This window comes from Chamaea fasciata, unplaced genomic scaffold, assembly GCF_029207755.1.
Source record: "Chamaea fasciata isolate MVZ Bird 193981 ecotype frontalis unplaced genomic scaffold, bChaFas1.0.hap1 SCAF_16, whole genome shotgun sequence".
Lineage (NCBI taxonomy): Eukaryota > Metazoa > Chordata > Aves > Passeriformes > Sylviidae > Chamaea > Chamaea fasciata.
The window spans coordinates 4,206,320-4,232,933 of NW_027094101.1; the positions used below are offsets into that span (position 1 = coordinate 4,206,320).

At 40.9% G+C, this 26,614-nt stretch overlaps 1 protein-coding gene across 1 annotated transcript in view; it reads left to right on the forward strand.

The window, feature by feature from the left end:
* The first annotated feature begins 252 nt into the window (after positions 1-252).
* LMTK2 (lemur tyrosine kinase 2) overlaps positions 253-26,614 on the forward strand; it is a 41,649-nt gene continuing 15,287 nt past the window's right edge. Inside the window, exons 1-7 of the mRNA XM_066198411.1 lie at positions 253-541; positions 14,809-14,933; positions 15,757-15,901; positions 17,611-17,684; positions 18,196-18,314; positions 19,038-19,125; positions 25,681-25,814. Of these exons, the coding sequence (XP_066054508.1) occupies positions 388-541; positions 14,809-14,933; positions 15,757-15,901; positions 17,611-17,684; positions 18,196-18,314; positions 19,038-19,125; positions 25,681-25,814 (839 nt within the window). The 5' untranslated portion in view covers positions 253-387. The remainder of the gene's footprint in view (positions 542-14,808; positions 14,934-15,756; positions 15,902-17,610; positions 17,685-18,195; positions 18,315-19,037; positions 19,126-25,680; positions 25,815-26,614) is intronic.

Consider the following 26,614-nt stretch of genomic DNA (forward strand, 5'->3'; position numbering starts at 1 on the left):
GAGCGCGGCTCGATTGGCAACCGCGCGCCGCCGCTCTCGCGCCGCAGCCCTTCTCTCGCCCTAGCTCGCCCTCTGCAGCACGATTGGTTGATACACCCGTCAATCAAGGATTAATCCCATCCCAACCAGTGGCACCGCCTCCTGAGCGTGAGGCAAGGTTTGATTGGTGCATCGCGCTGTCAATCAGCGGCGCGCCCCGCCCCGTGGCGGTCAGGTAGCCCGGAAGATGGCGGCGGCGGCGGGGGCCGGTGGGGCTCTGTGAGAGGAGCGGCGGCGGGGCCGATGCCGCGGAGTCGGGGGGCGGCGGCCGCCGCGGGGGCTCCCCGGAGTCGCTGAGAACCTCGAGCCCCTCGTTCGGCGCCGGGCCTCGGTCCGGGAGCGGACGGCATGCGGCAGGGCGAGGGGCTCGGCGGGAGCGCCGGGCGGCGGGGGGGCGGTGGCCCGCGGCTCCTCGGCCCGCGACACCTGCTCGGGCTCGTCCTTCTGCTGTGGCCGCTCGTGGGGAGCGGCGAGGCGGCTCCGCTGCCGCCAGCAGGTGCAGGTGAGCGCGGGGAAGCGGGGCTGGGGGTGCGGCTCCGCGGCGGGGCCCGGGAGCGGCGGCGCTGCGGGTTTCCGAGACACCGTCCCTCCCTCCCCCGTGCTGCGGGCACGGCTCCGCCGAAGCGTCGGGAAGGGCACGGCGGGCAGATGGGGCTCCCCGGCTGTAGGTCACGGCTCTGCCCGTGGCACTGAGCGATATCCCGCCGTGGATCGCTCGGACCCCTGACACTGAGCTACGGGCTTGTTCCGTCTGTGTGTTAACCGCAGACCTTCTTCCTGTAGTGCTGCTGTTTTCGCCTGTACAGAGCTCGGCGGGATTTTTCTTTTTCTGGTTTTGCCGGTGAATCACCGGGACTCCCGTTCCTGGGTGGAGGCTCCTCAGGGCAGACGGCGCTTCCCTGTTTTCCGGTCAGATTAGTCGGATTCCTCCCCCGGCCCCCCCCGGCCGGGCTCTCTAAATAGTCATGGAGTTCACATTTATTTCTCTCGTATGTTAGGTAACGCTGACTTCCTTCGATTTCCCTGCTTATCTTCCTCTTTGTCTTAAAAGTACAAATTAAACAATATGTCCTCGCAGTTGTAGGAGTGACTGATCAGAGGTTTACTAGCACTCACAGGTACCAGCTATGTCTTTGATTCTTTTTTATTGTTGACGTTTCATTGGGACTTACAAACATAACGTTGCGATGAGACTTGATTTTTGTTAGGGGTTGGTTGGAATGTGTGCTGAGATTCCCTTTTAGTCGTGAGCAGTTGTACAGCTCAAGTAGACAAGATGTTGAGGGAGGAGCAGGAGCAGTGGGGAGGGAAAGATACGAAGCACAAAGATTAGGTAATTTGGCTGCTCTTCCACACGAACTGTCAAAACTGGGAGTGGAACCTGTACTTCCTTTATTTTTGGACCTGTGTTTCATTCCCAGTTTTTCCTTCCAGAGCATTTATAAATTGTTCATAAGTCACTCCCTTCATCAGCCTGCTTTGAGGTCTTTCATACTTCATTACTTTCATACTTATAAAAGTAAACTTATGAAAAAGAGAAAACTGTCAGTCAAATCTTTATTTCCTTTGACACTAAATGATAATTTTTTTCATTTATGAAATACTTGAGGTTTATCCAAGTAATATTAATTTGTCATTGAGCTGTAAGGTAGGACAGCACAATCAGTTCTGTGTGAAAGATTTTATATTGCCTTTCCTGGGTCTTACTTTCCTTGAAATGTAGTTTATTTTTCTGTTTAAAGGGAGATGTCAAAGTGCTAATTTTTTTTTTAATACAGTTTCCTCTTTCCTATGAGGACTATGCACGTACCTTACAAAGATGGGGGAACAAAGCATAATTTCCATGGCACTGGTAAAAAGCTTTATTCTCAGAATGAAAAGCTGATTGGACAAATTGCCGGACATAGTGTTAAAGTGTTGTGTGTTTGTTTTTTTTTTTTGAATTCTGTATTTTTAAAAGACTGAATCAGGTGTGCCGACTGCAGTACTGCTAAGAGAAACATTTATGATGTTGTGATATTGGGCTCATACAACACGAATGAGATATTGTAATTTTATATGTAGGTTTTTGTTATATTTAGGCCAAAGTATGTGTACACGGGATGTTATCTCAAGTTTAGCCAAGAGATGCTGTCATGGGAAACCCAGTGAACTCCAGGAAATGAAGCTGCTGCTTTCTCCCGTGTCTTTGCCCATGTAAGGCACAATGTATTTGGGTTACTTTATTGATGGGTATGTGGTATTGAAACTTTAGGGCCTCATAAGAACCTTTTCCAGTTTCACTGGTGTCACTTTTGCTGGGAGGATTCCTCCTGACTGAAATAACGTGTGCCTGCTGCGTTTGAGTGCAACAGGTCCTTGGGCTGCAACATGTCCTGTGTGATCACCTGTGTGAGCAGCAGGAACCAGGGGGGCAAAGCTGTGAGCCTTTGGGGTGTTTTTCCGTCCTTTGGATATCTTCCCAGTGGATGACAATGGGACTGGTTCAGCTTGAACCTTCTCTGTCATTGTAGGCAGGTTTTAGAACCTGTCTGAAGACAAACCTGTGACGTGATTTTGCAGGGTTAAGCGTCATGGGTTGTGTTTGAATACAGTTCAGTCATATTGTGAATGTCCCTCCTGTGTCCCATGACAGGCTGCTTTGATTTCCTCTGTTGGGGCTGGCAGGTGGTGGTGGGCTCTGTTCTGGACCTTGGCAGTTTTTGCAGTTGACTGTAACACTTTATCTGATACAGATGGATTGAAAACTTGAGAAGAATTTAATGGGCTTTTCATAGAGTGATTAGTAGCTGGCTTCAAAATTACTTTAGAATCCCACAGTTCTTCACCTAGGAGGAAAGGCTGCTTCTTTGACAATGGAGAAACATTTTTATGTGTGTTGCTTGTAACAGGAAAGATGGGATTCACGGAAAAAGGAGGAAAGTGCCTGTAGTTATTGTAAGGGATTTTATGGAATATTTCATGGAGTATACCTATAATAAATTAGCTTCTCCTTTGGGAAGGGAGCTGGAATGCTGGAAGTGGTGATGGGCAGGTTCTGGCAAGACTAGATTGGATTCCTTGTGCAAAAATGCTGCAGTTTGTGGGAATGCTGTGGAGGTTTGGCAGACTGGGTGGCTGGGGAGCTGTCAGGTTCTCGGGGCCCCAGTCGAGGGGAATGATGCCTCTCTTTTCAATTGTGGCTTCACAGTGCTTGCAGATGAAGGCATGCATTGTTGGGGTGTTCTATATTTGTCTTGCATTTTTGATGTTATATTTCTAAATTAGTTTAATATGTTTTTTATCCAACAATAAGGAGAGGAGGTAAAGGAAATCAGGCTTGAATTGTTTCCCTGGTAAAATTCATAGCAATTATTATAGGAAATATGGAAAACAAGCTGTTGAAGATGCTACTGCCTAAAAATACTTCAACCAACTTAGATTTAATTTATTCTGTGAGTGGAAAAGAAGGATACTGATATGTGATAGTTCTGAACTTAAGGTTTGACTTTATACTGGAGGTGAGAGCTGGGGCAGTTGTGCTGAAGAGAGGTTTCTAGACTGAAGTGTTGAAGTTGTCTTGAGCCTGAAGAGTGTTGGTGATTTTCCCCAAGTGCATCAGCCTAACGTGATTTCCATTCCCAGCTCTGTGGCTGAAGGAAGGACATTGGGGCAGTGGTTTTCTGCAGCCCGACAGTGCATCACAAACTGCCACGGCTGCTTTACTGTGCTGAAGCTTTACATGCACATTTAGGCTCTCAGTTCTGACTTGGATTTCCATACTTGACCTTAATTCCACTGAGCATCTGAATCAAGTGTGTGTGTAATGCCAGGCAAAGTGTTTTCATCATCTCTGTGCTCTATGAAGTTTTTTGCAAATACAAAGAAGAGGGACTCAAAAATAATTTTATTATCTTGTAAATCTTGAATAGGTGGTAGCATTTTTAGCAGGTGTGTTCGATTTCACACTTGTGATGACTGCACAGTCTGAGCAGTTGAAGTTGGTGCCTACATGTTTGCTTTTTGAGAAGCTTGGCCTTGAGCTGAGGGCTCAGTTGGGTGTCAGTGGCAGGGAGTCCCTGCTGCTGGACTTGGTCATGTAGCATCCAGGAGGAGGTGATTAAAAGTTGGTATATTGTATCCAGAGATGCTTATCTGGAGCATCTAAATATTCGTGCAGCTGTATGAATCTGAGGTATCTAAATATTCAGTCAACTGGCCTCAGATGGCAAGTTAAAACTTTGAAATGAAGGAACTTTTATTTTTTGTGTTAAGATGAGCTCTGTCGTATGTATATTCTCCTGGGAAAATTGTTGCTTTTGGGTTGCTTTGGCTTCATGTTTTACTTGGAGTTGTGTCAGACTGGGGCCAAACTGTAGTTGTGGCCTGTGGTTTGGTACAATGTAAAATGGCTCTAACTCTTGTATGTAATAAGAAAAGCCATTTTCTAAGTGTATGCAAGTCAGCAACTCAGATCACTGAAAGTTAAGAAAAATCTTGCTTCTACAGTGGAGATTTTAATTGTGGCATGTGCCTTTCATGGGAGTAGTCTATGCTTCCTCCCCTTTCAAGCACTGAACCTGTTTACTTCTCCCCGTATTCCTTTTTCTAGCTTCTGTCACAGGCACTTAAATATAGAACTAGAGCTGGAAATTTGTCTTTTATCTTTTGTTTCTATCTGTGAGTTTGACTCTGAGGTAAGAAGCCAACCCTGACTTTGGCCTCCAGGGATGTTCCACGCAAAGCTTTATTCACAGGCTTGGTTTGCTCTCTCTGCCTGTGGCTGTAAAGTGTCTGGACTTTGCTACAACTAAAGGAGTCCTCATAGGAGGAGGTCACTTTCTGAAGCAATTTGTCACGTCTTGAATGCTTGGGTGTATTTAATAATTCCTCAGGTATCATTGCAACATATGAAGATAGCACTGATCAGAGACTGTTTGAAGGTTTATTGTTACAGCATCAGGTGCTGAGCATTGATTTGAAAGGGCCCATTGCTGGGTGTTGGTTGTGCCCCTGCATAAGAAAAAAAATAAATTTGTGAGATCCAACATTGTGGATAGATAAATATGTTTGGGAGTAACTTTCTGGATGTTTGCTGTAGTCTGCTTTCAGTCACTGTTCACACACGGTTTAGCTGCGTGGGATAGAGGGACCTCAGGCAGTGTAATGCCAGAGCTGCAGAAATCACAGTTCTGTTTTAGTACTAACACTGCGGTTCTGCAGCAGAAGGACAGCACATGGAGTACTGGAGTCTTCCTTAGGTTTTATTTCGGGTCTGCCTTTCTGTTTGGTCTGGACATTTAGTGTCTGGAGCTTGATACAGTTCTGGATACAATTTGCAAAAGCTTCTATGCCTCTGTTGCTCTGTAGGAGCTCTTTGTTTTCATTGTACTGCTGTTATGAAAGGTCTTGAGCAACATCTAGATAGTAGAAACATTTTGACAACTTTTATGAGCAGAAATGTACAAAACGTGTGAGGATAGCCCTTTCAGTCTGCCTATGTGCTTTAAGCATTGTCTGTAGCAAGGTGCTGTTCCATGGATAGCTTAGGCAAGGTAGTGGTGGGAAGTGCATTGTCAGTAAATTGTCTTCTGAGTGATTTTCAGTATGAAATGCTGTACAAAGTAACACCTTGTCCAACACTGCTACACTTACAGAAGTTTCCTTCCTGGTAAGAAAACATCACATGTAGTGATTCAACAGTGACATGACTCTTTTGGCACTACCACTGCACCCTGAAATTCTCTGGTATGAAAGACGTGTAGAAAATAGTAACAGGAGATTTTTTTAGAGCTGACTTTTAAGCTTTCAGCGTGTAGATCAGATCTAGTTCTCCAAAATCAGTCACTTACTCGATGGCCTGTTCTTCCCAGGGATCCTTTAGCTATGCATAGGGATGAGAAATAGATCTAATAAGCTCTTTTTACAAAATGCTGCTGCTTCCTTTCTCTCCTCCATTTCTTAACCCAGCTGTACATTGGAGTTGGAAAGGCTACTATAAAAGCAAGATTCTGGAAGATCCCATCACATGAAAGTTGCATTTATGGATTTCTTTCCGGTGAACTGAAATTAGTCTCTTCAAAGGCATTGTATTTAATGGCTTGTGTTGCTATCAAATGTTGGGAGAAAGAGATACAATCATTTTGGCTTCCATGCTGCAGATAATACTTTCATGGTGCTTGGAGGTACCATGATGTGTGATCATCTCATGCTACCTCGAATTATTGTGGTCTCTCCTGTGTTAAAATAAATGACAGCTGCAACTCCTGTGCCTCACTGTTGGAGAAATGGTGTAGCAGATGAGAAAAAATGTACTTGAGCAGGAATTAATTGTCAAAACCAACATCTAGCAGAACAGAATAAAGTATGCTCAGCAGAATTTTGTGAGTGTATCTACGTTTATGCACACACATACATACATGCAATTAAGAGTCAGTGATACATTTGCAAGATGATAATGCTACCCAGATTTTCCAGAAACACTGCCATGAAGGCATAAGGCACATAATTATTTAACATGGATATTTTTTACCTTGTCTTAAGATGCCTTTGTGCAAGCATGAGTTTCTAGCACTGAAACTTCAAACACATCTCACTCTGTAAACACTTGAAGCACCAGCCTATATTTAGTCCTTATTAAAATTGAGCAGTATGCTGTTATGTGAGTAATTCCCTGACATTACTGGGAAGACTTGTAGGATAATAGAATAAGGTCAGTAATGTAAAACTAATCCCAGCTCAGAGTTTTGCTGGCTACTGACTGTTCAGGCAGTGTGCAGGCCAGGACAAATGCTGAGCAAACAGGAGGATCAGAGCAGGGTTGCTCTGAGATGCTGTGCTCCAGGGGAGTCCAGCATTGCCCTGGATATTCTTGCCTTAGGATGTGACCGTGCCACCCAAACACACAAAGTGGATTGAAGCACGTGTAGAAACTCATTTGAAGCTCGTTGTGAAAACATTGAGGGGGAGCATGAGATAAAGTAGTTTGAAAAAATGTTGGCTTATATTGCAGGGTAGACTCCTGTTCTTTTTAAGGACAAATGGGAGGACAGAGATAATTTGCCAAGAATTGCTGATGTAGAATTACACAGCCAGTTATGATATGAAGTAGCTAAGATTTCTTCTTGAAAATATTGTAACTTATTGCATAGCACAGTGATATTTCAGGGTCATGTGTCCACAAAACACACATTGAACTGTGCAACTGGCTTTTGACACTGTAGAAATATATCCAGATGGGTTGGAGGAGTGTCAGAGGGGTTTTTATTGTTTCGTGGGCTGTAAGAAATGGCCACGTTGTTGTCTTTGTTACCCTTCGTTCTGATGGTTAATTGTTGTCAAGAAGAAAAGCTGTTGGCTTTTCAGAAGAATTGTCTGTGCATGTGCCTTGGCCTCCCATCCCACCCACCTGCCCCATGAGGGACCTAATGGAGTTCCAGGGTAAGGCAGGGATTGTAATGGCCAAGTCCACATGAAATGTCTCAATTTCTGTCTAAAAGAATATGGGAATAGACTTGCATTTGACTTTTGATTATTTTTTTCCCCTTGTCATTTTACTTGTATTTTTCCAAGTGCCAGACTTTGATTTAGGCCATGTGACCCAATTCAGATTTAGCCAGGAAATTGTTTTATTGACAAGCTGTTAGTTACTGCTTCTTGTTTTCAGAAAGATTTAGTACAATTGTGCACAATTAACTTGGATAGCTGTAGCTTTAAGTCCCTAAGAGTTTGTTTTTTTCTTGAGACCATATCTAGAAGGTAGGATTTTCTATAGAAGGAAAAATAAAATCAGGTGATAAAGTGCTTTTGCAAAAGGGTATGTAATAGTGAAGGTTGCTTGTATTAGTAATGCATTAGACATTTGCATTATCCAATATAAGGGCAGCAATAATGTCATGAGAAGACAGACTTTTGAAATAACTCTACAATTAATAATATTTTTAAGTTTGTTCCAGGTTATTGTTTTAAGACGGTAAACATTTGTGCTTTAGTTGAGTGTTTTGAGTACTAAAAATCTGAATGCTGAAAAGTTCAGGTGTAAAGTGAGAAATGTAGAAGTTCCTGAAGCAGTGTTGTGTGTCTGTTCCTCAGGATTTGCTCAATGAAGGAACATTTCCAGTCTCCGCTTGAAATTCTTTGGGCATTTGGAACCATTTTAGATTTCACTAAGGTGCTGCCTGTGTGTTGAGGACAGCAGGTCAATGAAAGTCTCTGGGATCTTGGGAATGTTTCTTCCTGTGGTACTGGTACTGTACTGGGAATGGCCATTCAAAGCAAAGGGCTGGTTGGAATTTGGAGTGTCTCTCTCACACTAAAATTCTCTTCATTTCATTTTCGAAAGAATGTCTGAAATGCAAATAACACTCCTTCAGACTTCTGTTTGCGTGTGTTGTATCTCATTTGCAGGTTGGTGATTTGAATGCCCTTCTAATGCAGTATTTTAAAGCCCATTGTGATATAGCATTGCACAACTAAATAATGGTACTGCACCCGTTTCTTCTGAAATTTAATCTTGAAAATGATGCTTTTTTTGGCTCAGTTGTTAAATGGAGCATAGCAGGAAAAAAATTGAGATTACAGGAATGTGGTAACAATTGGAATGTGCTTGAGTTTGGTTGGGGGTTTTTTGTTGTGAAATGGAGGAGTTGCAGTGTCTGTTGTGCTTTACCTTGTCATACAAATCAGGCATTACACAATAGATGTGTCTAAAATAATTCTGAATAGAGGTTTGGCTTAGTGTTCTGCCTGTTACCTGCAGGCCATCTGAATTTGTAGGCCTGGTTCTGTCTCTATGGTTTTGTGCTTATTAGTAGCAAACCTCTGAAGATTTCAGGGAGTAAATAAATGCAGGAGAAACTCTTTATGAGGGAAAGATAATGATCTGAATCTGACTTGTGAAGAACTGGGTAGGAGTCGATAGCACTTTCCCTTAATTGCTGGCATAGAAGAGAATGACAGCATTATTTAGGAAAGTTGGGATAGCTTTTAAAATCATATTTGTCAAAGCCACTATAAATTAGGGTGATATTACACTTCTGAATGTGGTTGCTTTAATATTTGTTAAAAGCAGAGTAAGTAAACTGACAAAGTTTATGAAAGATGCCCTGGGTATGGCTAAGGAACAAAATTAGATTTGGTCATACATTAGTATTTTAAAGACTGCGCTGTTCTGACTTGGTGTCGTAAAGTAGCATCTTAGTTCACGATCATATAATTTGAGTGTGTCCAAGAGACAGTTTAAGTGATTGCTGTCATGCTAGATTTGTGCTGGAAATAGTTATAGCTATTAGTGCCAGTTATATAGCAGCTCTTGAAAGGAAATGGGCTCTTGCTTATGCAGTGGGACTGTTGTTGCATAGCAACTACTGTGCTGAAAGCTTAAAATCAGATGCTCCCTTGAAGTTCACTGTGCCCTAATAATGCTTAATTTATCTGTGCCTTACGCTGCCTTTATCACAGCAGTGAATATCTTTTGTGAGTGCACTGCTAATGTCTGGAATATACGTTTACTTTTCTTTTTCCCCAAGCCTAGGGCTGTGTGGTAGCATGCATTTTTTAGCCCAGGTTTCTGAAGGTGGAGACCTGAATAGTGTGATTACTCACGTTGAACCAAAATCAAGAGTTCGAGCATCCTGGCCTTTCATAATTTGTAGAAGATGGCAGAAGAAAGGCAAGCCCAGCATCCCTCATGTGTGGGCTGCTACACCTGGTCCTGTGTTGTCCTCGGTGGAGGCTGTTGCTTGACAAATAAACATAGATGGAATGTTTGGCTACTTGGCATGCTCATTACCTGTAATTAATGGTACCAAAGGATGCCACAGGTGGATGACATGAGGATATTTTGGAGTATTGTGGGCAGGCTGGGAAAAGGGATAGAGAGGGAAAACAGTTCTAGTGAAAAAGGAACTTGTGTTTGCTTAGGTGTTGCATTTGGTGGTTGGAGAGCTGTCTTATGAAGAAAGGGGATTTAGAGGAAACTTAGGAAGGTTTAGGGAATCCTGGCCTATAGAAGTTGCTTTGAAATTTGCTTTGTATGAAAATAACGTTTTCCAGCCCTTGAAACATTGTAATAAATACTGAGGTGTGTGTTCTCAGGTCTGTACTTGATCCTGAGAATGCCAACACAGTTCATCATCATTGTTTTCTCAGTGAGCCTGTTCGTGTACCTGCCTGTGTACAGCCTTTGGCTTCACACGTGCTGTGCTCAAATTTAGGCTTTAGTGAAGAGCTTGCTTAGGAAATGGCATCTTCAGAGGTGCTGAGGAGGCTGCTTCAGTAGCTGCTCATTAAATATCTGCCTCAGCCAGGGCTTTGAATTCTTTATGATACCGTGTCCTTCTAAAAAGTGGGTAAATAACCTGGATGTATTTAACCCTGTGAAGCTTTGAAAGAATACCTGATTTTCTGTGTGGATAATTTAGGATCATCTAGATGCCATTTTGGGGTGGAACACATCCTAGCACGGAGCTTTGTAAAGCATTATGTTGTGTTAACCTTGCAGTAACACATAGGGTGGCACAGCTGTACTTCATCTCCTGCTTATTTTAATACAGCACTGATATAATCCAGGCCTCTTCCTCTGGCTTAAGTAGTTTGGATAAAGCAAAGCAAACTAGTCTAGACAGTTTGTATTAGCTGACAGGAAGCCTTTTACCCTTGGCATGTTAGAGAGAGTATTTTTTAATCTGTTTGGCTGTTCCTTTCCTAAAGAACACATTCTGACTTCTGGATGGATATTAACATGCCTTAGGTTGTTACTGCATAGGGTTACAGTAAATAGAACAGGGTTTTAAACTGATACGCTGAGTAAATCTATTAATTTCTCTAGAATGTGTGATATTAAGAATCTTAACTTCTGCAGTATGAAATTCTCAGTGTTTATTGGATTTTATCCAGGTTTATATTAAAATGATTTCAATTTATGTTTTTTTAATTTAGGAAGGTTCTTGTGTGATGACTCTATAAAATGGTCCTCTGCATTAATTAGAATGGATTTCTTGCTGGTTGCTTTTATCAGTCAGGACCATAAAATAAATGTCATTCCTTCATACTTTCACAATTTACAAACAAAAGGGGGTATTAAACATCTTCTAGTTCCAAGTCATTTTCCTAAGCTCCAGTGAATTAATCATTGGATGGAAAGAGTTGAAAAATGCAAATGAGGTTACACTGCAGCAGATTTTCAGCGCTTTGTCACAAAGACCAGTTCCAATACCTAATCGGTGACTTCTGTCACTGAATATGTATTCATACAGGCTATTAAAATAGCTTCACTTACAATAAATTTTAGCCCAATTACAGGTTGACATAATTTAATACTTAATTTTGCATTCATTTTTTAAAACCCTCTGCAAATTAAAAAAATGACTTATTAATTACTATGTAGGAAACTTCAAAGTTTATCCAAACAGAGATGGATTCTGTAATTCTTAGTAAGTAGCTCTCACTTGCGTGAGTCATCTGAAATGCTGTTCTGTAACTGTTGCAGAAACTTGCCCAGGATAATTGGCATTTTTCTTGTATTAAAGCTTCTGTTCATAATTTTCTATGTGAAAATTGCCTTGTGCTTTTGGAAGTTTAGATGACTTCCATCTTAACAGACCATTGATGATTAGCTGCCTTTTCAAAGGTGATCTTTGCTTAAAAAAAAAAAAAATCATTACTTTCTCCAATTAATTGCTGCTCGTTCACACGGTTTCATTTCTAGGGAATTATAGAAGGTTTTAAAGGTTAGGAAGTAACATAATGAACAGCAGCAATATTTTGCTTTCCTCTATTCTTTCCAGGACACTTAAAAGAGATGGTTACCTTATGGGGAACAGTGTAACTTGCATAAAAGGCTTAGACTTTAGGCTTGATAAATGTGTAGTTTCCTTCACAGAAGGAGTTCCAGTAAAATGTTATCTTTTTCAGAAGTGTCTGAATACATCTGCAGTGTATCTAACATGTACAATAAACGCAGCTTATGATCGACGGTGCTCATTATGTCACACTTGGAGTTAAATAAACCACTTTGAGTTCAATAAATGTCTCACTTTGTATTAATAAATTGTTTTTAAGATCATCAGGAGCTTGAATCCTTCTGGCTGGATTTGCTCTGATAACTTGTAACTGCTGGGGGTCAAAGGGGGTCCTGAGTTGAAGTGAGCATGGTCATGTTTGTGTAAATACAAGTTGTGGTTGTGCTGCTGTAGCTGGGATAGTGCAGGGCTGAGAGTTTGCAGGTGGAGGTACCATCATGACCAGCTGATGTAGTTGCAGTAGATGGACTTCTGGGGCCGCAACCCCCCGGCCAGGCCTTGAAAAGAAACAGTAGAACTGAGGGAAGTAAAGCAAATTCTGAAGAGCTGCTTCAAGTTTTTGTAGAGGCTGGTCTGAAAGGCTGCCTGGAAGATGTTTTGTTTGGAGCAGAAGGTTCTGGTGAGGAGGGACAATGCTCAGTTTCTGTGGGCAACTGGAAGTCACTGTAAAATTGATGTTAGCCAAAAGAGACCTTAGAGTGTACCAGAAACCCAGAATAAAGTCTGATAGAATTTTTCAGTGTTTTATACACTTGGCAGCTGAGGTGCTTTATACCCCCCTCTTATGGACCTGGCCTGAAGTTAAGTCCTCAAACAGCAGAAATGCTTTCTGCTCTTGGTGCCTGAGTTCAGTGTGCAGGGATTTGCTTGGCCAACTTTCCCAAAGTTGCAGGAAACATTTAGAGGGGTACAAGAGTCTTGATCTTCTACTGGGAGGAGTATATTGTGACTGTGGTGGTGTATTCCCGGGTGTTTGTTAGGGAAAATCAGCATCTGTTCATTAGATAGTCTGAGGTGTGTTGGCATCTTGTTTCGGTGAAGTTGTGGGTGAAGATGAGGAAGTTGTTTGGAAATCAGGTGTGATGGGTTTGGAAAAGTGACTGAAATAATAATTTTAATTTGTAATACCTGATCACATAAGTTTTTGGGTTTGGTGATTTGTTTTCTTTTTTGTAGTAAAGCTACGTTTTATTTGGCTTCAATTAGGAATTCAAAGGAATTTCTTAAATTTTATCTACAGCTGTTCTATCTGTGTGTGTCTGCTGCAGTAATTTAGCTAATTAATGACTTCACAGAATGCTTATATTTGCTAGTCAGGTAATTTTCAGTCTCCTTAGTAAGGCTACTGAACATCTGCAGGAAGTAAACACAAGTCAGCTGTTATCTTCCCCCTTTTTCTAGTTGATGCTTAGAAATGGAAAAATATCTATTGAGTTATGTAGAAGATTTGATTTCTATGAATACAAATTGTTCTGTTGAGAGCCCTCTTCAAAGATACTTTGTTCTCTTCAGAATTATGACTAAAAGCTGGTGAGTGGCCTCACATCATTGTTGATCAGTGTTTGAACAATGCTCAATATTTGCAGTGAAGTATTCCCAGTCCCTAATGAGGTTCGAATGCCAAAGCTATTGTGGAAACTAGAAACAGGATTGCTAGTTTGAAAACCTTCCATTTTTGCTAACTCTCATTTATTGTATTGATAATATTCCTAATTGTGCAGAAAATGTGACCTTCTGGAAGTATGCTGACACACTTCAGAGCAGGATTTTCATTATGTCACCTTAGTCTTTACATCTAATTAAAATAAGTAAATATTCTGTAAGTGTTCAGTGGAACATGATCAAAAGCTGTAGCTTTTTCTGCATATCTCTTAATTTTCACAGTTTTTTGAATGTTTAAGAGTTAGGTGGGCAAGGTTGTGTGTCCCTTCACTAGCGATCAGCTTCTGCTTTTCTTATTTTTGAGGCTTCATTTACAGCATGTCCTATTGCCAGATGTTCCCATTGATACTCAAATGCTCTGGTAAAATCCAGTCAGTCCAGGTGACCTGGCGTTGTTAAACTCTGACAGTGATGTAATGGCTAAATATATTTTAATCAGACGTGGTCCAACCACTCTTCTGATCCCTGTGAAACAGCAACAACAAAAACAACTCCTTGAGATGTGTGCTCTGGTCTCCTAGGGAACCACGTGTCTTTGTTCTCTACTGAAGATGAAAACAGGGATGAAAATAGGTTTAATACCCCTGGCAATAACTTAAGGTTTTTCTAAAATGCCATTTGAGGTTTTTGATCCTGTGTTAGTAACAACCTGACTTAATCTCAGGAAATGTGTTGTAGAATGTTTATATAAAAAATTTTGAAAAATTATTTGGAAGTGTTTGTAAAACAGCTAGAAATCTAAAGTTCTTGAAATGGAGACAAATCACCTAGTGAATGACAAGGAACAGAAATGGTGTGGAGCTGATTACGTCCATTGCACTTGTGTGTTTGGCAGACTGTCACAAATGATTATTGAAAGAGAGAGTGCTGTCCTATAGTGATGTATTTTACATTTGTGTACAGTTTAGGTGAGGATTTCTTCTAGCTGCCTGTGCTTGTAGGTCAGGTGTTTTAGCTCATGGGAAATGTCTTCCAAAAGACCAGATTTCTACTCTGCGTTTGGATATTTGTATAAATGTATTGACTTAAACAGAATCCCAAGGCTTGGTGCTATCATTGTCCATCAGAAACTTCAGTAAATCGCATTGGCTGAGGCCTCTTAGCTGGAGCCAAGTCTGTCCAGAATGGTGCAGGCAGATGGTGAAGCACAGATCTCTTTTGCCAGTTTGTCCTCTCTGTTCAGTTTCTTCTTAGCTTTGATCACATCCATGGGATTAAATGTTCAGACTCCCATTTTTAAATAAGTGCAGGTGGATAATATGTTTTGAAGCAACTTCTTAGAGTGCTAAACATCTTTATATAATACTGCATACATGTTTATTTCTAGGGGAAGGAGCTACAGCTGAAGTTCCCTCATCCTTTGTGATTCTGTCTCTGTGCACTCTGGTGGTCCTGGTCATTCTGCTGGCAAACTGTGTCTCCTGCTGTAAAGACCCTGAGATAGATTTCAAGGTAAGACCTGAAGTTAGCAGTGTGTGTACAGGTGTTATTCTCAGCTGCATCCTGATATCCAGAACACTTGATTAGTTGTGCTAATTCTCTGCAGTGTCACTCTGCATCCTCTCTTCTGAAACAGCCAGGGACTGTGTTCCTACAGGCTGTGGAGTCCTGATGCAGCCATTTATTTTAACTGATTGCTCCCTGCTGCAGTAAGAATTTTTAATGCCTTTTCAAAATAATAACTAGCTATCAGGGTCAGTAGTAAAAGTTACATCTTTGAAGACCATTCTGCTGTGAAGAACCTTTTTGTTGTTTTTCTGTGTTTTGTTTTTCCTTAGTCCGCAGGTGGGGTTTAGGACACTGCTGTCAAATATGAATACTGGAGATCCACTGTAGCAAAACTCTTGAGAATTTGTCATCAGAGAATTGTTACTTTTGGAACATCTGTAATCAGTGTTCCTAAAATTGAGTTTTGCTCCCATTTCTAAATGGAGAATATTTGGCCTCAGCAGTTCATGGTAATTCATTCAAAGCCAGGGCTAGCATTTAAAGGTAAAACAAGACAAAGCAAAAAAATTAACACCACCAACAAAACCCAAACCACCAAAACCACAAAAACCCAACTAAACAAAAACCCCTTGATATTTAAAGGCAATGCTTTAATCTCTTGAAGACAGCAATTAATGGAAAATAAGGAATAGAGCGCTAAATGTCTGTCACTATACTTGGAAGAAAGCTGAGCTTCCTTAGCACTGCTCACTCAAACCAAAAGGAATGTATTAGTGCGGTTTTAAAGGCAAAGATCAGCTTGTTTACTAAGACTTCTTCTGTTTAGGAATTTGAAGATAACTTTGATGATGAAATAGATTTTACACCTCCAGCAGAAGATACTCCGTCTGTTCAGTCTCCAGCAGAAGTGTTTACTCTCTCAGTTCCCAGTATTGCTTTACCAACTCCCTCCCAGTTTCCCTCTCGTACAGGTAAAATCCTGGTTTTCAATGCGAAAACAAAAGTAGGCATTTTCAGTGTCTAAAATGGACTGTGGCTGATTATGTTTGACTTTACTGTAGTAAATAACTTGTTACAAATTTCCATAAACTGTCCCAATGTATTTTGTAGGGTAAAGGATAAAAGGGGAAGTATTACTTCTAAGATCTTAACCTGTGGCAGAGTAAGAGAGCTTAAGAGAACAGAACTGCCTTAAAACCCCCTCTCTAGATTGCTGTCATTATATCTCTATATACCTGAAGGGTTTGAAGTACTCTGGGACATTTGTGACTCCTGCTCTTCAGTGGTTTTCTTCATGGCTAAGTTGTCATTGGATTTTAACCACCCCCCTTAAAGAGAAATAAGAGTGAATCCTTTACTTGACAGCAGTGCTACTGCTCAGCTGCATCACTTTCTTGATGTCACTGTAGACTGTGCAGTAAATGTGATCTTGGCAAGACAGAGCATTAGGTTTTATCTCCCTGTGTGGAAGGGGTTTTGGAACGTATTCTTTAAAATACAATTTTTGTAAAAGGCAGCTCAAGTGTCTTATCAAATTATAAGCAGAGTTTAGCCTAAAGTACTTACTCTTATATTGTGCTGTTTCTCATAATTTTATGTACTACTAATGTTGCTTGATCATTAGATGTTCAGGGAAGCTTCTAGTAAACTTCCTGTACTAATTTCAAGAAACTGTCAGTGTGCCTTTAATACAAATGGCACAGTTGTAGAAATGACTCAGTATTTTAAAGAACTGGGAAAAATTATGAGTGAAAAATTTTATGTCAGCTCTTCTGTGTAGCCATAATTGTTAAAATTAAGCTGTCACACCAAGTGTTTTGCCAGCAGTAAGGCAATGTGCCTGCGTACTTGGATAAAATGTGGATGCCCTGCTGTGGCCTTCACCACGCTTAGGAGCACACTGACAGTGAATTATACAGCTCTGGCTCTTCTAGTACAATAATACTGCTCAAAATGTAGTTTATGGAAGTAAATTGTGGGCTAGAATTCTCAGACAATAAAAGGTTTTGTTTAAATCAATTAGTGTTCCTAACCAAATGGGCAGCAGAGGGATCAACACTGTGGAATCTCTTCTGGTCAATGAGGTCTGCCCATCCTCTGCCAAGATCTGGGTTTTCTTTTCTGTCCTGCTCTCTGGGCTCTTACGTGAAGTATTTTTAGTTGAAAAATGTTCTCCTTCCAGATGGTAGCTACAAGCAGGGCAGTTGGGCTGAAGAATGAAGCAGTCAAACCTTTTCTCATAAAACTGTGTAATTGTAAATGTTAAGATGCACAAACAATGAGTTTTGTCTTGGGTTTTGTAAGTAGGTTATTTCCTCTACCCAGCTACAGGCTATAATACACTTTTATATTGGAAGCAGAACTTAGCCACTTTGCTTTCTTGCTGAGTGTGTTAAAAACTTCTAAGTTCACATTTCATCAGGACAATCGCTGTGGTTTTGCTGGGGGTGTGTTCTGGTGTAGTTTAGAAGCTGGACCTGAGAAAAGTTTCACTTGAGTGCTGTTGTCACAACATTACCTTCCTACTTTATGTGCATCTGGCTAGGGTTTGGTGCTTGGGCTGGCTCTGTGCACCCAGTTGGGAAGAAATCTTGTAGAAGTTTGCATTATTTCCTCAGCAGTTGCTAGCTGGCCATCTGAGTGGTTTGATACTTGTCACGTTTGTTTCCTTGTGTGACAGATGGAACAAAGTCTCAAGTTGCACGTCAGAGTCTAAACTACATCCAGGAAATTGGAAATGGCTGGTTTGGAAAGGTGAGGAGTTATCTCTCCATATTGCACAGACTGAGGCTTATTCCCAGCTGACTAGGCCTCTGCATTTACTTTAAAATGGTACTCAACAAAAAAGCATAGAAAAATTTTAGTTGAAATTAGATATTTCCTTGCATGCATTTTTTAGCTGTAATCACAGCACTGATCTGTGCTTTTAAAATTTACCTGTAGATTCTTACTAGAGATTAGTTAAACATTCCACTTCCATAGATTTTATTTAACACACTCCTGTTTTTACCAATTCTTTTTAGGAAAAAAATTAAGTAAATAAGTGTTCTTCAGTAGAAAACATGTTTTCTGAAAGCTGACGTGTAATTCAGTTGTCAAGATTTAAGTATATGTATTTAAATACCAGAGCTCTATTTGTGTTTGTAAAAAAAGCCAGAAAAATCTTTCCTGCAACATGTTTTTAGCTCATGCTTTTTTTATTTTTTTACAGGAAGACTACAAATGTTTTTTTCCCCTCTGATTAAAGACACAATCTCTATTTCAGGTTCTTCTTGGAGAGATCTACACAGGCACTAGTGTAGCAAGGGTAATAGTGAAGGAGTTAAAGGCAAGTGCAGGTCCCAAGGAGCAAGAGCAATTCTTAAGAAATGGAGAACCATATTAGTAAGTAATGTTTCACGGCTTCATTCTGCTGCAGATAAATTATGGATATTGCTTTTGTTCAGTGTTACTATCTCTGCTTGCCCTCCCATATAACTGTAATGTTTGTCTATAAAATGTGAAATACACTCAACCCAAAGTGAGCAAAAGTTGTGTTCACATAACTTGCTGTGCTTTACCTTGCGTGGATGTGCTGTGAGAGATTGGTCAGGGAAGAGCTTTCTCTTCTTGGTACTTTCTAGCGTCCTGGCTATATTTGCATTCAGGCTTAGGTTGTTGGCATTTGTCACAAGAAATTTCATGCCTTCTGCTGCTTTGGCACAAGTGGTTTTGGAGCAGTTTAGGAAAAGTAACTGATCTGGCTGGGAACTAATCTGGCTAAAAAAAGGTTTATCTTTTAGCCAGCTCTGTACCTTGGTGCAGTTCATGAGTTGCATGCTTTTATTTTTGGTATGAAGGGTTGTGGGAGGATGGGTGTGACTCTCATGTGGCAGTCCTGGCTTTTGTGGGTTTGAGATCCTCTGAGTTTTGGCTGCTGTCAGTGATACACTTCAGCAATACAAAGCAGAGACAAAGGTACAAAATGGAAATCTGTGGCCTTGGTACTTGCACCTTCTGTTCCTGTCACCCCCCTCCAATGCTATGTGTTGAAACTTCTGGTAGGGATTGCAGTGTGTTGCATTCTGCTGTAGTCTTCCTGGCTTTAACTGTATTTTTTCACTCCAGCATTCTTCAGCATCCAAATGTTCTCCAGTGTATTGGGCAATGTGTGGAAGCCATTCCTTATCTCCTAGTTTTTGAGTTCTGTGACTTGGTAAGTGCACTTATCTGAGATACTGCAGTTGTTTTTCCACTGGTGTGAATTGTATGTGTATGTGGTATGTATATTTACTGCCCTTTGCTCATGGAATGATTCATTTGCTTTCTGGGAAGTTTTTTGATTAACCAGAATTTTAGAAGGCTTTTGCTTGTTTTTCAAGAGGAACCACAATTACAGTTTTTTGTTTGTACTCTTCTCAGTTCATCATATGTGTTCTAAGTGCTTGTGGAGTGTTCGGAAGAGGCAAATACCTGTTCTTTGATAATGGAATTACCTGTCTCAGTCTGCCTTCAGCAGGGAGCTTTTTATCACAGTCTAGTATCACATGCACATGCCAGTATCACATCCAAAATATTTGCTGTCTGCAATCTTACTGTGCTTTTATTACCATTTATGTGAAAATATTAATTGAGGAAAATGGAAGAATTTAGTGCCCAAATTTTACCCATGCTGTGCTGCCTTGTGCTAAAATGCAGTGGTGGGCTCACTTCTGATACCTGCCACATGTATTCTAACAACTAGAATTTTCAGTTTCATTCTCTTCCCTATCCCTTCTCTTATTGTACTCTTCCCTGCATTCTTATCCTTTTATTTCCTTTCTCATGCTGTTTCTACCCCTCCCCCAGCAGCTGCCTTGTGCTTCCTGGGCACCAAAAGAAAAGCTAGGAACGCACAGAAAGGTGTCCCACTGCTTTCAGTGCCACATGGTCCCTGGAATGGGAGGGACAGCACAAAGCCTCGCTCAGCCACCGCATTCCTTGGAATGTCCATGAATGTTGTGAGGAAGCCTTTGAACTGTGCCCAGCGTGCAGAGCCATGAGAGACAAAGATTTGGATCCGTGGTCTGGAAAGACTTGAATTGTTTTATTGTAGAGTAACACATTACTAAAACCAAACAAACCCCAAAGTCCAAGTGGCTGTCTAAACATTGGCTCAGTAGCTGCTTTTAAGGTTTGTGGTGTAGATGTCACCCAAAACAAAGTTCCTTGGAAAATGTCAAGACAGAAATGAAGTCAGAAGTGCACGGGTGTTACTAAGGAATAAGTCTTTCAGAAATAAGATAGTTTACATTTTTAAATTTCAACACGATCTTTTTTATCAGTTTCACTACTGCAGAATTTTCCTTTAAACTCAGGTGCAAAAATCTGCTTCTAGTTGCCTAAGGCAATTTAAATTAGTTAGCATGAACTTGAGTTTTTGGAGAAATATTAATTAATCTGTGACCTTAAATAACTATATTTTGCCATGCTGCTCTTTTGCTGAAATATATTAGCTGTGGTAAATTAATGAGGCAGAAGTGCTGATAAAATCCTTCTTTTCCAAATGGAAGAAATGCCTGGACTTTTTAAGTGACTGATCAAAGTGAAATGTTCTGGGTTTGCGAACAATTAAGAACTGTGTGCCTAAGGTTAACAGATAAGGTTTTTCAAAGTTTTTCAGTATAGAAATAGAATACTACTTACTGGTTTTTAAACCTGCTCTTCAAATTGGAGTTTCTTTAAAAGGATCCTGGAAAGAGAGTTGGATTTTATAGAGTCTATCAGATTTAACTGCTGCCATGTTTTCAAATAATTACGTGATTTAATCCAACTTGAAGATGGAGTAGCTTTTAAAGATTGCCCTACTTTAGGTATGCAGGAAAAAATTTATATCCTTGTTTGATGCCTGATTATTTATGCCAGAAGTTGTCATGATCCTGCAGAGTAATCTGGAAAGGATTTTACTTAAGGGGATGAAGTAGATTTTTACTTTAACTTGGGGCAGTAAGCTTGACAGTTAAAGTGGTAGTTTTACAAATTTGAGTGTAGTTAGGTAATTTCTGTGGAATGGAAAATAAATGTCTGTGCTCATTATTCTATTCCAAGTGAACTAAAACTTGGTTTTAGAAAATCATATATTACAGTCAGTTAAACATAACCTTCATATTAAAGTCTGGCTCACTTAAGGAGTTCTTACTTGGTAGAGCTAAGTATCTCCTAGACGTGATGATATTTTTTTTCCTTGTGCACACAAATACTCAGGGGCTGGGCAGACAGGACAATGTTCCCTTTGCAGTTCAACGCAGGGACTGGGCCGAGTGAGCAGCTCAGTGTCCCTGTGCATCACTAATTCTTGTTGAGCTCCAGGGCTTGGAGTGGGAAGTGGCAGTGTTGGAGTAAGCACAGAGAAGAGACAGGGAAGGAAGGAATGTGAAGGAAACATGATGGAATAGAAGATGTGGCTAAATAATTTTTTTTTGTAAAAAAGGTTTTTAGGGGTTTATCAGGAAGCTTTTTATCACTGCGGTTGGAGTGGCAGTTATTTGGATTTTTTAGATTTTTAGTAATTGATCTCAAAGTTCCTTTTTTTACTTTTTTCCCCTGAAATTGGAATAATTGGGGTGCATGGAGGTGCTTCCAAAACACACAGGAGTGATTCAAATTGGAAGGATGAGAAACGTGGTCCTGTTCAGCTGCCAGTGGTTTAATGCTGGGCTTAAGCTTTTTCCCTTATGTTATGGTGGTGTCTAAGTATGTCCAGCACAGTAAACTTGTTTTAAACCTTGTACTTGTGTAAGTATTCAATAGTTCTGAAAAAACATGGCAAGAAGATGAGCTGTGTTGGATAGGAAGTTTTAATATCGTCAGGTGACAAGTTCTTTTGAGGCTCAGGTGGCAGTGTTGACCTTGTTTAGCAAATTTGGCATACTAAGTAACAAAAAATGTGGCTATTCTGCTGACCAGCACAGTCTGGAGGGTACAGAGGTTATTTTGTTCACACTCCTGCAAACTCACAGCCTATCACAGCGTGTCCTCCTTTTGCTACTTCTCTTGCTTGGATTTGTAGCTTTTTTAGGGCCGGTTGACCTTGTCTTGGCTGCTCAGGCAGTCCTGTTGGATTATCAGTTCCCAGGCTGCTTGGCATTGAAAGGTCTTGATCAGAGGCACTGGAAACCGTAGTGCAGAGAAACCAGAGCTGTCGGGGTGGCAGTGCTGAATGTCAGGCAGGCTGGCTTACGTGTTTTCTTGGCCACAGAAACTCCTGATACATTTCTGTTACACAAGATTGCTGGTTGCATGTGCAAGAACTGTTTTGGCTAACATTTGGTCTGTTTTATAATGTAATCCAAGTTGCTCTGTATCCCTTGCTTTGAAGAGCTGCGAAAGAAGCAAGAGAAGTCAGTTGCACATAAGTGATTTAAGCTGTTTAATTTTATGCTTTGCCTGTGTTAAAATTATTTAGAAAATAGGAAATATAAAAAGAAATGCTAAAAAAGGTCTCCCAGCCCCTTTCCCTATATTAGTTGCATTGTATGTTGGTGCAGTCTGCTATGAATAGTTAACTGTTCACTGTTAAATGTTGTAGAATGATGCCAGGTTAAAAATAGTGGTAGCTGTCTTATTAACTTTAATATATTACTCAGGCCTGTGTGTGGCCAGCATTTTGTCAGCACAGCAAATCCTCTAATGGATTGACATAATTTATGAGTAAAAGGAAAGTTATTCAAATGTGGAAGTTGCATGTATATTGTGAGGCTGATTTGCCTATCAAATTCTTACAGAAATTCTTCAAGTCTTGCAATTCCCTGGGCAGATGAGATCAGCAGGATGCAGTATTTGCCTGGAATGCTCTGTAGCTTACTTTAGGGATGTTACTGTTAGGGGAAGGTGTCTGCTTGCAGTGATTGGTTCTTTTTTTAATTCCTGCCACTTGAAAGCATGTTCTAATCGAAAAAGAATCTTTGCAATGAAAACTTCCTATCAAAGAGTTCAGTGAATCTATTTAATGATCATGGTCATTATGGATATGAGCTAAAGAGCAGATTTGTCAGTGGTGTGTGGCTTAACAATGAACCGGGGAATTGTCAGTTTATGACACTTGGTAGAATGTGTTCAGTAGACATAGTTTGGTAACTGCTTCACGTTTTTAAAACCATCAGTGCTTTCTGGTTAGAAAGTCATGTCAGCCATTTGGGTGTTCAGATGAACCCAATATGGAATTTGCACAAACCAAAAGCTGCCAAAGAGTGTTGACTGTAAGCGTGCCTCCAGCTTCTGGCTGATACAGAGAAAAAGTATATTAAACCTTAGAAAAATGGCTGAACTGAGAAGGATGGGAGGAAAGGCAAAATTTAGTTCTTCATGGAATCCCAGGAGAGGAGGGAAAAGGTGGAGTGGCAGAGGAGGTTGGAGAGAAGGTAGAGATTGAGCTTTTGATTATTGAGCTTTTTATATTTAGATGTTTCCGCAGTGAATTTTGTAGGACTGCATTTATTCAGATATATATAACCTTTGATATTTACAGTGTTAAAAAGTCTGTCAATAAAGGGCCATTTTGTGGCTCTCAAAATAGTTCAGGGATAGTGTTGCTGTGTTGCTACTGTCTTCTTTTAGGCAGGGAAGCATCATAGGATAATTCAGGCTAGCAAGGAGCTCAGGAGGTCTCCAGCCTCCTGCTCGAAGCGTTTTCACCCTGAGGTCAGACTGGATTTCTCAGGACTTAGTCCAGCTGAATCCTGAAAACATCCAGGGATGGAAACTGTTCTTTCTGGGCGGCCTGCACTTCTGTTCGTGTCCTTATGTGAAAAACTGTTTTCCATACACTCAGTCTGAGCTTCCCATGTTTCTGCTCGTGCCTGTTCTCTCTCATCCTCCATCCACGCTCCACAGGGAGGACCTGGCTTAGTCTTTAGTAACTTACACTGGACAATCATTATCTGACGTCTGTCTTTCTCCAGGCTGAATGAGCCTGGTTCCCTCAGCCTCTCCTCGGGGGAAATGCTGTCACCCCTGACTGTCACGGTGGCTCTTTCCTGACCTTGCTCCATTTGTCTTGTTCTGGGGCAGCCAGTTCTGAGCACAGGATCTGTGTGGTCTGACAAGTGCTGAGAAGGTGCTGAGACCTGCCCTGGCCCTGTTGGTGCAGCCCAGGAGCTGCTCCCACTCTGCTGCCAGGGCACACAGGGCTCGTGTGGAGCTCGCTGCCCACCAGGATCCCCAGGTCCCTTCCTGCAGAGCTGCTGCCCAGCTGGTCACTGCTCACTTGGTGCTCTTGCAGGGGATGTTTCCTTCCCAGCTCTGAGAGTTTGCATTTGTCTTTCTGGAGTTTCATAAGGTCCCTGTTGAAACATTCTTCAGCTTGTCCAGGGTCTTGTGAAGGGCAGTTCAGCACCTGAGTGTGACCACTGGTTCACCCCAGTTTGGTACAAGCAGTGTCCTTTTAAAGCAATACCAAAAATACCTATTTCATATTTTTAACCTTGACTGTAGCCTTAATTAAACCAGAATGGGAACATAGAACCAGTATGTTTCAAGGTGCTGGGTTTAAGAAAAGTTGGTTTTCCTACAAAAATATGTGCCTACATGAATAATTTACTAAATAAGGGATGTCACACAGCACTGCTGTTACTAATGCATTTAAAAATCAGAAAGTAATTCCTGGGTGCATTTCAGGCATCCTAGGAACTTAATCCACCTGGGACAAGCCCTAAGCAAGCAGTTGCTGTTTTAATGAATGACGATTTGAGAGTTTGACTTTCTTCAGGCTCTTGCTGCCACCTACAGTCAGCTCAGCCGGGTGTTCAGGGCTTGTGTTCCTTGGGCTCTGCCCTTTGGAACCTGTGTGTGTTACAAATGTTCCTTCCCAAATTGTTTGGAACTCTGCTCTGGCAAGAGCTTCCCGGCCCAGGATTTGGGAAGACAATGGGCATAGACAGAGCTCGAGATGTTATGCTGGTGAAACAAGTTGTGATATATGTTGTGCAGTCTCAATACAGAAATGTCTTTAAAATAATTGGCTAACCTTTCAGAAAGTCTGTATTTTAAATAACAAAAATACAAGACTGCTGGGTTAAAAGTCAAGCTGTGAGAAAATGAGCAATAATAGCATGAGAAACTTGTTCTTGTCCCTTGCTTGGATTCTCTTACTACATAAGTCTTCCTTTTCCTGAATGTTTGGACAGTATTCAATTATTTTCCTCTATTTCAAAGCTGTTCTTTTTTTAGTAATTTATGGAGTGCTTCTGTGGGCTCATTAATTACATGTCTATTGCTCTGCATTGCCCGAGTTCAGGAAAACTGCTGCCATCATCAGAATTCCCTGACTGAAATGGGCTGCATTACCATGCTTTTTATATAGAAAGCTCTGGTGAGCTGGCAATGTCTGAAACTCTCTTGTCTAGTCTCTCCCTTCCAGCCCCTTACAAATTCCAGACAGACAGCTTTGCTGATTTGGAGCACTTGAAAACTCATCTCGTTTAAAAGCAGAGGCTCATCAAACTCTGGGATTTTTTAAAATGGAAGTTATTAATGCATGACAGATTTTATGTGGCAGTCTGATCTAGGATGTTAATTACTAAAAGATAAGATTAAAAATCCTTAAGGACAATATCATATGCCTCAGTTGACTTTTATAAGATCCTTTATGGAGACTGGAAACTTGAGGAGCTTTATTTTATTGAACGTAAATGTGGCAAATAAGTAATGTGGGCAGTTGAATCCTTATTAAAAATCATTTTTTCAGATTCAACCAACATATAAGGTGAATAAATATCTTCAATTTCTTTTACAGGGTGACCTAAAGACTTATATTTGCAACGAGCAGGAGCACATTAAAGGAGAGTCTCAGATAATGCTGCTCCAGAGAATGGCGTGTGAGATCGCCGCTGGCCTCGCTGTGATGCACAAACACAACTTTGTGCACAGGTAGGCTCCAGGGAAATGCCAGCCAGGCTGCACTCTGAAATTCACCTGGCTATTTTCATTAAAATCCAGGGCTGTTGAAGACTGTTTTCACAAATATGTGCAGTATCCTGAGGCATGAAGGTGTGGTGCTAATGAGGGTGCTAATTGAGCTGCAGTGGTGTGGTGTTCCAGCTCCTCCTGCCTGAAAGCTGATCACCTGCTCTTTGGGTTTGCAGCCCATAGAACACAACCTGCTGCCAGGCCAGGGCACAGGCAATTGTTGGATTAATTCTTGGCCAAGTCAAATTAATTTTGTTTATTGTGGAGAGAGGGATGTTAAAATTCAGTTAGAATGAATCTTACCTGCTGTGAATTTTTATTGTATTGTAGAAATTTAGAACTTCTCTTTGATAATGTTACCTGTGTTACTAAAAATGGAAAAAAACCCTCAATACCTTTATAATGCAGGAAGGAGGAAGCTGAGTTTAGAGGGAAAATCTGACTCAAAGGGGTATTCTCTCACTGAATTGTTGTTCATGTAACCTTTAAATCTTCACTAAAGGAGGTAGTCAGATTTCAAAGTAATCATCCTAGGAGAGGAATCTTGATCCCATCCGGGGAAATGCTAGATTCATTTTTAATTAAAGTTATTGTAGTCAATACTGAGAGAATGGCAGTAGTTGCAGAAGGCTGGGAAATTTTATTCATGAAACAAGTTGCCCAGAAAAATGCAAGCTTTTTTTTGCTTTAAATGTAAAGGAGTTAAGGAACTGGAAGTCATTAACCTCTAAGATGACTAAAATATTAAAGAGTACCACAAG